Source organism: Xiphophorus couchianus, chromosome 3, assembly GCF_001444195.1.
Source record: "Xiphophorus couchianus chromosome 3, X_couchianus-1.0, whole genome shotgun sequence".
In the NCBI taxonomy this organism is placed as follows: Eukaryota; Metazoa; Chordata; class Actinopteri; order Cyprinodontiformes; family Poeciliidae; genus Xiphophorus; species Xiphophorus couchianus.
Window position 1 is genome coordinate 17,503,654 of NC_040230.1, and position 11,780 is coordinate 17,515,433.

Below are 11,780 nucleotides of genomic sequence, written 5' to 3' on the forward strand. Positions count from 1 at the left end.
TGCAATATTATATTAATATGAGATATAAAACTGATCCTGAAGTGACCAAATTGTTTATTTAAAATAATTTACAATACAGATATTTATCTGTATTGTAAAGGAACTAAATCATGGTGTTATTTTATTATTCAAAACTTAAAATGTTTAATAGCCTGGTGGAGAGCGCTATTGTATTTAAGTATAATGTAACTGCCAGAGCCACCCATGTAAAAATTTGATGCTGATATCTGGCAGTCTGGGAAGAAGTTATGAAATCAGCCCTGAAGCATCCTTCAGTCTCTCTGACGCCTGGAGAAGGCTGAGGAGACGAGCAGCCTGCCATTAAAAACCTAATGCTACTTATCTAACAACAGCGAAGAAAGCAGGATTGAGAAGTTGCTTGTTTTAACAAAGAAACTCTAACATTTTCTGCAAATGGTGCAAATATCTTAATGTCTCAAAATAGACGTGTAAAGAAGACAACATACCGTACATTATGAATCCAATGATGCAGTTACTTCAGTGACAGTCTCAAATCACATGAATATATTTGTGCATGCAATTAAAGGACTACTTCACATAGTGCTCCTGCCCACGCAAGGAGAGAACCAACACCTGCCACATGCTAAGTTCAGCTGTTTGGCTGTTTTTTAATCCTCTTTCTGCATTATTCACCTTTTACTTGGCAGATATTCAGAAGACTGTGGAGCAGAGCTGTGCAGACCACTGTATAATTTACAGCGCTGTGGCTGAATCACTAAAAGTATTTGTACTTTGCAGTTTGTTTCTATTATTCCTGCTCTGTTAATGAGTGTTTCGCTTTACAAACCATTAAGTCTGCATGACAATGAATTCTCAGGAGGAGAACAGCACACAGCAGGTGACCCACAAGCTGCAGCGAGACTCAACACAAAAATAAACAGAGGTGACACACATGAAACACCATGTCCCAATGGAGATATACCTCAACTGTTAACGGTGTTTTCTCTTCTGTAACATTCCTCAAATTCTATTGACTCCTCTCCTGCACAGCCTCATTTCGCTTGTTTGACTTGAGGCTAAGATAAGGAGAGAAAAAACACAGAGAAGGCCAACTGGCCACCAAACATACCACAGACCCACTGGGGACAAATGTTCTGAGAAAAGAAAAATAGAAGGCACAGACAAACAAGCTCCTAAGTTCTGACTCACAACAAACACTAGAAAAATAAGAAAGTGCAATACCTCTGACAAAGTATGAGTAATCATACCCTTTTAACTTGTTCACATTTTGTCACAATATAACTACAATGTATTTTCTTGGAACTTTATGAGATAAATAAAATAAAACTTAGTGGAAAATTGCAAAGTTCAAACAAGAGGAAGAAGGTTTCTCCAAACTCGCAAACAGAAATTTGAAAAGGCGCATGTCTTGTCTAGCACATCTAGAAACTGAATGTTTTGCTCTTTGAGAGAGGTACAATCATCTTCTCTCTTTGAGAGGCACAATTTTTCCTCTGAATTACAGGAAGGCCTTTATTAAGTCCACAACATGTTTGAACAGACACAGCACCTGGTAAGCCTCCCCTGATGGCAACACCCAAGAGAACTTCGAGGACGCTACGCAAGTCCTCAAATTAACAGGAGTACAAACATCTCACTATACAGATGAGTCACAAGTTTCAAACCTATTTTTCCAATCTGAAGTTTAATGTGCTTATTGTGTATGTTTGGATTATACTTTTTGTGGTGAAATGTTTAAGCATTCTTTTTATTAGTATCAGTACACTTATTTTAAATGGGCTGTTTACTTGATGTGTATCCAGAACATAAGCATGAGGTCGATCCAGAGGTTAGCCTGCTTAGTCATACTAGAACCAGTTTTGATAATTACTCTGAATTATTGTCTTGTTGGAACATCCAGTTGTGCTCAACATCTGACCAAAGCTGTCACGGTGACATTGAGAATGTTTTTCAAGGATCAACATTAGGAATTCAAACTAAGGGAAACTGTAGCCAACTTAAAGCCCAAGTCCAGTATATTTAATTAGGTAAAAATGTGTCTTTCTATATTTGAGCCTGTTTGTATATGATCCTGTTGTCATTCAGCCTAAAAATAATAAAAAGTTAAAACTTCCAAATTTATAACAGTCTTACCTATAAGTCTGCGTAAACCTTTCAACCACATTATGTTTCATTATGCTAAAACTATAAATGTTGTCAACATATTAGTCATTTCCATCTAAAATCTCTGCTGTTACGCAACTAAAAACTAAAAATCCTAGTTTGTCATTGAACACTATGCAGCGAGGAAGAGACGCCCTGACGAGATCTTCTGCATGTTCACCATCACACACCTACATCCTCTCAGCATGACATAAGATCACACTGAAGCCGGTTCACTATTTTTACCTTGTGGGCTCAGACTTGTTAATCTCCGCTGAACTGTTTTAGCTTTATATGGAAAAAAGCAAGTTGTCGTCTTTCATCCAACACTTCATTTCTTCATTTTATTCAGAGGAGTAGGGGGCACAGAATAACCATGGAGACTAAAAAAATATCTATTGGTGCTTACAGGCCGAACCACAGATCATCTTCACAAAATATCTGCTGCTCAGGAAGCGCCACAGGCTTTTACATGAAGCTTTACTGTACTTCTCTTGACCTTAAGCACTTTATTACGAGTTTGTTTGACTTAATAGTTTTACTTTGAGAACTTGGAAATGTCATATTTAAACTGCAATGAAAACTGAACTCAAAATGCCCTTTATGTAGAGAAAAGGTAAAAAGAGACTGCAACAAGCTGACATCACTCACCTTGAAAGTCCAGATGGAAAACACTGGGTGTGATGCGGGTTATAAAGCTGCAGCCAGTGAGGAGATTTGCATGTCAAAATTACCGAGTGAACAAAATGCAGCCTGAAGCAGTACTCCCGGGTGACATGCACTCACATGCAGCGCTCTTTCCCTCTGAAAGCATCAATTTCTCCACCGCTGTGAGGAGGAGGGCACAGCAGCGTGACGGAGTGAGACAAGCTCCAATTAAAATCAAGTCTTCAGCTCCTACTCTTCTCCAAGGGGGCGGGATCTGCATCTTTGACAGCATCTTTTCTGTGACGTTTAGTGAAGGAGACCCCCACCAACACTCAAACAGCTGAAAGAAAGAAAGAAAAAAAATCAAGCCAAATTATTTTACTCGTCATCTTACTTGTCATTTCATACTGGATAGAGTTATACAGAAAAATCATGTTTTATATGTATCAGATGTTAAATACCACAACAAAAACAATAATGATGCTACTGCTTCTACTACTACTACTACCAATTTACTTGTCTATTTGTTTAATTTGGTCAAACATTATGTTAAACCAAACTAGCTGACCCTAACTATTTCAGAGTTGCAGGAGCAGCTGGAGGTTATACTGTGCTGCCACCTGCTGGAAAAATTAACGATTTGCAACCTTTCAGAAATTACAAACGCGAAGATTATAATTAAAAGCAAACCAACCATTCAGGAAACGAATGGTTGGGGTGTCTTATGTCTTATGTAATTCAGAAAAATCTGAATTACAAATCTAGTATTTTTGTTTTTTAAGTAAAAACAAACACACCACACATTTATTTCAAGAATGTGTGTTATATTTCATTTCTTTTTTCTTGATGTACAAAAGTAGATATACCAAGACAATTCAGCAAGACGTGGCTTAGATAGAGTCTTCATAACCAGACCTGCTTGCAGTCTTCATCAAAACATGTTAATTTTGCTTCGAATTCTCTTGTATTTCTTCTAGAAGCCTTTATGAAAATAATAAGGGAGCTTTTTCTATCAGTCCTAGATGCAGGCTTTGATTCTCAAGGACTATCTGCTATAGAAAAAAATACATAAAAGCCTTTTACGTGAGTCTGCTTGGCTGCAACAGATTAAGAGCAAAGGAGCACATTTTTGCTTCTCACATTTTTTTTTATAACGAGTTTGAACTACAGATTACAGGTGCAGCAACCTTCAAAGAGCTGAATTTCATTACAGAGGAATGCAGCACAGAACAGCTCTCTGTGGTCCACTCGGTTTGACTTAGAAAAAAACGTAATCTTGTTCATTTATTTCTTTTCATCCATGTTAAATGGCTATTTGTTGGAACTATGAAGACATCTGTTCATCTTAATGGACTTAGTGCTTTTCAAACATTCAGTGTGAGTGCAGACACTGAAAGATGAAACATTCTATGAGGATTCCTATAGAAGAAAGTGCAGGGATTTTATTTAGGCATTTAGGGTTGCACCCAGAACTCTTGGAGAGTTTGGCATGTTACACTCTCAAACTTGAATTTATTTATTCAATTTATTTTATTTGACATAGCAGCACAAAAATGTGCACATTTGTGAAGTACAAGAAAAACATTTGTTTTTATTTCTTTACTTAGAACCCTGTATAGGGTTCAACTGTGTGTTGTTGAATCTCAGTGTAAGTACAGATGTTCTGTAGAGTCCTCAGTGATTTATTAGTGACCAAACAGCATCATAAAGACCAGACATCAAAGATTCAACAGTTAAGAAATTAAAAGCAGGATTAGGCCGTAAAGCTACATTTCAAAGCTAGAGCTATGTCTCAGGGCGCGTTCATCCAATCACCCAAATACAGAAAAAACAGCAGAACTGCAGACAAATTACAACAAAAAAGTTCACAGCATCATGTTATGGAGATGAATTTTTTTAACAGCAGCAAAGAAGCAGCAAAATAGCCAGAGTGAAGGAGGTGGAACCTTAATGGTATGGGGATGATTTTGTTATGCAAATTGTGGATGCACTCCATTCCTCCACTGAAACACGACAGTGGGAGCATCTTAATCTGAAACTTGTCAGTGGTGATAGAAAAATAGACCCATCTGTGACTACACAAAAAAAAACTGCAAAAAAAAAAAGTGGTTTTTTTTCAAAGTATCATTAAAAAGTGACATTAGGCAAAGGTGTGCCATCCAGCAGGGCATAAAGTCAAGGTTATATTATTAAGAAACAAATTAGATCAAAATATTTCTGTGTATCACAATGATTGCGTCACAGACAAGACACTTTTTCAAATACAAAAGGCTGTAGTTTTGCAAAGCTTGTTGCTAGGTGATAAAATGTTCACGGTATTTAAAGGCAGTTGTAGAGGACAACTAATGTTGCACTTAGTGCAGCTGCTTTTTTCACACATCTAATTTGAAGATGTTGTAATGAAAGTCTGTCTTTTACTATAGACATTCAGAACAACCATGTATAACTACTAATAACAGAGGTTGCATCAAGCAATTGACTCACAAAAAATGTTGTAACTGGGTGAGTTGCTGGCAGTTCAAGTCCATTTGAAAACATTATTTGCTATTAGCTGGAAAGTCAAAGTTCATATTCAACCATGAATATGGTTGCAGTTAATCCCATAAAAGTTGTGTCTTTTCCCAGTGACTACATTGTCCCTCAGGTCCACAGCAGCATGTGTGATGGAGTTGTTGAATCTTTGATGTGCCTCCGACTTACTGAATGAGTTTTGGAGGTCTAGAAGGGTGAGGTTTGTGCCTGTCCTACCTGCAGTCTCAAAGGTGTTTGTAGGAACACCCAAAAAGACAGAACCCCGCGGCAGGATAGAGACATTAGGAAGAGAGCTTAGCAGCTCACTGCCATTTGTCTTATCGTCCTCTTTACTTGATAATGCATCGTGTAATTCAGACCTGAGTGGATTTCCAACTCTGAGAGACTGCTTTTTGATTTGTGGATCTTCTTTTTGCAGCTCCTCCATTGAGTTTGTCTCTGTCTTTACTTTTGCCTCTCGTTGGAAAGAAGACTCTCTGCTCAGGTTAAATTGTTGTGTATTTGAGAGGTGAACAGTAGCACCTTCGCTGCTTTTTGATTCAGATTCTTGAATTAGACTTTCGTTGAATCGAATTTTGCGGTTTTCCCTTTCTCTACCATGATCAACAGCCCTTTGCTGTAAGATCTCTAGGGATGGATCAGTATGCTGCACATCTATTAAGCCAGTTTCAGACTCTGATTGACTGTGACCCATTTGGCTCATATCTGTCACTTTGTTATAATTAGCCATAAGCTCCTGGGGCTGTTTTTGGTATACGTAAGATGGAGCAGTGCTTTGATTTACATTTGACATTTGGAGACCAGCAAAATTTGGGCTGTCACTCCGTTTTGTCTGCAGTCTTCGTCTACGTCCTCCTTTGGGTTTTGATGGAACAAACACAGGACAGGACAATTCTCTCTGTAAGAAAAAAAGAAGCATCAGCATTTCAGTTTTACATGTGACTGACAAAATTGTAAAACGTGGTTTACCAGAGGTGCGGAGTGTGAATTAATCCCAGTGAGAGAACTTATTTTCTCCTTAAAATCATCGGTCTTTAAAGGGTTTGCAGGCCCTGATCCTGCAACGTTTAAATCACTTGGTCATTTGAAGTTTTAGAAAATGCTAAAATTCAAATCTGTGTTATGTGTATCCAGATTTCTAACAAAAATCCTTTCGGCTTCTCACCAGTAAAGTCCATCTGGTAAGACGTGATCCAGAGTTTCCTCTCCAGGTTTCTCAGAATGTTGCTCGTGCGCTCTGATAATGACAGATCCCAGCGTCGGAGTTTTGGGTTGGGCAGTATTGTTTTCGGAGGAGCTGGGTAGAAAATCTTTGTCTCCCCTTTTACCGGTTTTGAATGCTGGTGTAAAATGATGGAGGGTAAGTCTTGACTTCTTTATATTTGCCATTATTATTGAGCAAAAATATTGCATGTGTTAAATGCTCACATCCAAAAATTCATTTTCTCCTTTCCATGAAACGTCCATTTTCCTGGATTTAAATGGGTTTTCCAAGATTTCATGTCGGTATGGACCTCCTGTGGCCGTAGACAGAGTGGGATGAAATGAATTAATAGGTAGCACAGTCAGCAATGAGGCACCTGTCTTTTCAACGACTGCAGGTGCCTCTATATGATGTTCTCTCATAATTTCACAGTCAGAAGCACACACTAAGAAATGTTTGAAGTTTGAGCAAGGTAAATCCTTTTTCAAATCACCTGTATATGATTTTAACCATTTCATGTTGGACTACGTTGGGGTGTCCTAATATAATCCTCGCTCGCAAATAGTTTCAATTATTTTTTTACAAAAACACGCAAGATGTCTTTTTTCTGTTTTAATTCCTTGTTTTACATTTTCAATAGAAAAAACACAGGATTTTAGATATCTTAATTTTTCACTTGATCTGCTTGTTGCAGTTGTGTGACCGTCTTTAAACCATGTCAAAGTTTTCATTAACTTGTCAAGGTTGGTGTTTGACAATGTGAGTAACTTAGTGAGTTTCTACTATTTAATCTTAAATTATAACAAAACTCACAGCTGGACAAAAGGCAAAAGTGAGACAAGGAACTAGAGTGGATGGAAGAGAAGGAAACCAGCAAAGAAAAACAAAACAAAAAAAAAAAACAGGAGGCTTAAAAACTGAGGAGACTGAAGTGTGACATTGAAACCAGTTGAGTCTTATCACAGGGATGCAGGGCGGCTAGGGGAGAATCCTGAGGGAAGTAGATCAATTAACATCGAGGTAGCTGAACTAATAAAATGAGTCCAATTAGAAAAAGCCAAACACTAAACTCCAGAAAAACAACAATAATAAATGACCCAGGAATGATCAGGGGGAAACTAAAGCACATACAGATCATGACAGATCCACTCGTGCATGTATATAAATATATATATATATATTCTTCTGCAGAAAGAATGTATAACAATAATATCTCACCTATAGTTTTGCTGAGCAAAGTGACGTCAGGAGGTTTGTTTGGAATGAGAGGGTTTGTGAATCTCTGTGAAGCCGCTCTGACTCCCCTCTCCGGGTCATCCGGGGAGAGGAACGAGGGGAACATGGCAAACCGAGAAATGTGCGATGAATAAGGATGCTCTTTCAGCGTAGTAGTCTTTGTCATTCTCTCGCTGTAAGAGAATAAATAATCAAGAGTAAATACACAGTTTACCTAGAAAAAGATATGAGAAGAAGTGTAAAACTCAAGCATTTCTTTATAGATAAAATATACTCACAATAAATTTATATCAGTTGGTTTTGGTATGCTGGAAAAAAAATACAATCTTTTTTTTTTTACATTATCAGAAACTTCATTGTATTTATTGAAATTTTACAATCAGTTTGTCCATGACAACTGAACGACAACTCACAGTTGGTCATTGAGGCGAACGTTGCTTTTTTTTCTGATAGTGCTGGCGTGGCACGGCTGAGTGCTGACGGGTCTGCAAAATAAAACCACAGAAAATCAATATGCCACAGCGGTCAGTGGTTCTGTTAGTGTCTTCCCATGTTGATCAAACCTAAACCTACGCAGGTATCGTTCCTCCATACCCCCAGGCAGGAACTCCGCTGAAATCAGCAGAAGACTTTGGCTCCATGTGGGAGCTGAAGGGAAGGGTTTACTAGCTATGAATCAAAGGCACATAGTTCTAAGAGTTAGAAATATATGCACTTTGGGACTCAAACCATAAGAGGAGAACAACAAAAGTGGGTTTACTAAAGTGCTTTAGATATTAATGACTGTTAAGCTCAACAAAAACATGCAAAATAAGATGCAGTCATATTCGCTTACCTGCCAGAAAGTTGTACCTCTTAAAGTTTTTTTTAATCTTCCTGTCTTAGATGTCTCCTCCAAAATGAGTCTTAAAGCTGAGTTAGACTGATCTGGACTAGACTGGACTTCATCCTCTTTGCTTGTAACCAGAGGTGGGTTTAAATTTCTGTGCCACCTGGAAAGAGAGTGCGGCAGTAAACAGTAGGCTAAAACCTGGCTGACACCCAATCCAACCACACAAGCCGTTAGCACAAATGTCTTCTTCTATGAACTCCAATATCTCACAACTTTTCAGTTTTGAAGAAAGGAAGCAAAATTTGCAGTACAAACTTCGGTTTTAGTCACTGCAATTCAGGGATCAGGTTGTGTGAATGCTTCCTACCAAGCTCCTGCTTTTGTAGCAGTGGGCAATCACTGCCCAGGATGTCTATCTTCTACTCATCAAGTGTGGATGTGATAATATTACATGTTCACAGCTTGGTGCACTCATACAACTAAACATAAGGTGGAATGAAAATGTAGCTGGATCCAACCAGACACTGACACCAGACCGAAGCTGGTGTTGAGTTTCAGGAGTCATGTTTCAGAGTCCCAATTCCCAGGCAACATAGAAGAGGCTGAGGCAGAGACCTCCTATGTAGCTTACTGAAAGCCAAAATATAATTAAAAGCCCTGTCAGTAGAAATTACTTGTTCTCAAAACAGTTCATCATGCTAAACTTCTTGGGCTGATGTTGAGCTCTGAGCTATTCTGTCAGTCTATCTGAACTTTCCTTCTTGCTTTTAACGTAAAGTAGTTAGTGCAGACACAATTCAGGCATGAATGTTGGTCTGAGAAAACCCTTAGTTGAACCCTAAATAATAAAAAAAATATATATATTTTCTTCAGAAAAATGTTTATAACTTTTTTTAAAATTTCAATTACTGTAAATAGGTCAAATTATGAGAATTAAGTAAAAATGCAAACCCTATTTTGGACATCAACTAAAACAAACACCTATATCATTGTTGTACCTTTTTATCTACTAAAGTAAAATAATTAAAAAAAACATTAACTCTGCTGTATCCAAATACTAAACTCAACAATATGGGTATTTTAATACATAAAAAATAGTTTAGTCAATTTGTGTTGGCAGTGTCTTTAATGTATGCGTAGTGGAATGCTTCATTTTTGAGATTTTGTAGAATTTGCACAAACAAAGAAAGAATCCAGTTTCAAATGACAAAACATGTACTGTATTTTAGATCCTCTAAAATTAGCAAAACACCACTTTCATGCCTTTTCTCATTAAATAATGAGAAAAAACCTGAAAACTCCACTGACACGTAAAATCAGTGCATCTGTCTCTCTCTCTCTCTCTCTCTCTCTCTCGCTTTCTTGACAAGGCACAGACTGCTTTCCAAAGCACCAGAGCTTGTCTCCTTTCTTAGTCTTACAAAACCCATATTCTGCATTCTGCTTTTTAATTGGGATTCTCAGGAGACCTTGTCTAAAGTCTTTGCAACACGCCCAAGCCCTATCAAGGAGCCCATAAGCTTAAGTCCAGTAACCAATTACCTCGCTTTGCCTCAGCAGAGCCGCCGCTATACGGATTACAGTTCACGCTGTGGCTTTACAAATGCTGCAAAGCTTGCAGTGATTTCCCCAAAATTAAGTCGTTGTGCAGAGGGAAGTTGGTGTTTACCCTAACAACATTTAAAACACAGAGAAATTGAACCTAATCAGACAGCTAACTTGTAAAGTTAACAACAGTTCCAAAGCTACAAAAAAGTACTTTCCCACACTTATATATCACTTCATTTTGTGGTTTGTGTGACATGTTACAGATCTACAAATATGAAAAGAAATACAAAAAAGTCATTTTACTGAGATGACTTTCTTTATTTAATAAAAAAACAGCTTAAATTATGCATGTAACATTTGTCATTCACTCAGTTGACTGAAATAATTTCTTAAAATTAATCGACCTATAAGCTACTTAAAAATTTCTAACTACACCTGTAGCCTGAGATTTGTTGTACCTCTTAAATTCCTGCATTTGTTATAAAGCAAATCCATTTGAATGTTAGCACAGGGTAAATAGAAAAAATGGCAGCAGAACACAAAAGGAAGTAAAGGATTCTTCAACTTTTCTTGCAATCAACCCAAAGAACATTCCTTACAACAGATTCCTCTCGTAAACTTAGTTTGAACAACAACAAGAAAATAATCTCTCAGGATGATCTACTTTGTGTGAAAATTATTTCCAAACATTATCCTTTCACTGTTAGGGACGCTGTTGGCATCAAGCCCTAGCTGACTGTCCTTTTCTGCCTTATCAGTGGACTGCAGGCCTCCTAAAAGCAGTTTTGCAGACGTTACTGATGTTTCTTTTATGCCAGAGAAAGAATGAAAGCACAACATGTGAACTTGGACCTCAAAGCTCACAGCTCTGAAAAATGTTCTTTGTATTATTATTCATTTTAATTTCATGTGTTTTTTTCTTCTTTTTTTTTAAAGGGAAGAAAAAAAAAAAAACTACTTCCAATATGACAGAGGTACAGAGGATGCGTAGGTGTTCGTATGAATGTGTGTGTGTAGCTCCAAGGTTAAACACTCATTCCTTTTGCTTCTACTAAGTATTTGAAATGATTTTTTTCCCAGGCCAGTCAAACCCATGAAAGCAATGTTTTTCGAGCTGCAAGCATCGGTATTCTCATATTTATTTTAAAGTTATGCAGTTACATTACCCAAGGAAGCTAAGCGCCCTTGAGTTATTCAGAGCTGTTCATAAGGCAAAAGAAGACAGTGTACAACCTCTTTATCTATCTATCTATCTATCTATCTATCTATGCCAACAATATTCTTTGTTGTGGTTAAATTTTTTTTTATCTCCCCAACAGAAAAATCCATTGGATTTCACATGTATTCGCACATGGTTCTCATTTCTCACATGTGATCAAATATTTTGTTCATGTGTTCGATGTTACATTGCGAGAGTGCCTGGAGTGGTCCATCTGTAAAATTGGAAATATGTGATACAACATGTTCCAAATCCACATGTACACATGTGCCTTCTTTCATTATGAAATATGTGAACATTTGTATACCACGTGTGATACATGGTTTTCATGTGTGATTTTGAAATGTGGCATCATGGGATTTTTCTAATCAGAAATTTGCCATTTGCTTTTGTATGACGCGTTTCCAAGATTCTGGTGTAGAGAGCAAAACTGCAGC

At 37.5% G+C, this 11,780-nt stretch overlaps 2 protein-coding genes across 6 annotated transcripts in view; both read right to left on the bottom strand.

The window, feature by feature from the left end:
- Positions 1 to 2,942, bottom strand: part of osbpl3b (oxysterol binding protein-like 3b) — a 41,034-nt gene extending 38,092 nt beyond the window's left edge. For 4 of the 5 annotated variants that reach the window (XM_028013490.1, XM_028013493.1, XM_028013492.1 and 1 more), the window contains exon 1: positions 2,776 to 2,942. The gene's annotated coding sequence lies outside the window, so the exon portion shown is untranslated. Of the gene's footprint in view, positions 1 to 943; positions 1,684 to 2,775 lie in introns of those variants that run through there. The other variant, XM_028013491.1, reaches the window with a different exon arrangement.
- A 1,412-nt stretch (positions 2,943 to 4,354) lies between these two features.
- Positions 4,355 to 8,396, bottom strand: spmip4 (sperm microtubule inner protein 4). The gene is made up of 8 exons (XM_028013196.1): positions 8,318 to 8,396; positions 8,158 to 8,229; positions 8,023 to 8,052; positions 7,727 to 7,917; positions 6,733 to 6,821; positions 6,470 to 6,644; positions 6,274 to 6,362; positions 4,355 to 6,202 (listed from the first exon to the last, which is right to left on the bottom strand). The coding sequence occupies exons 1-8, from the start codon at positions 8,383 to 8,385 to the stop codon at positions 5,345 to 5,347; spliced, it is 1,572 nt and encodes a 523-aa protein (XP_027868997.1). The 5' UTR covers positions 8,386 to 8,396; the 3' UTR covers positions 4,355 to 5,344.
- Positions 8,397 to 11,780: the final 3,384 nt, after the last annotated feature.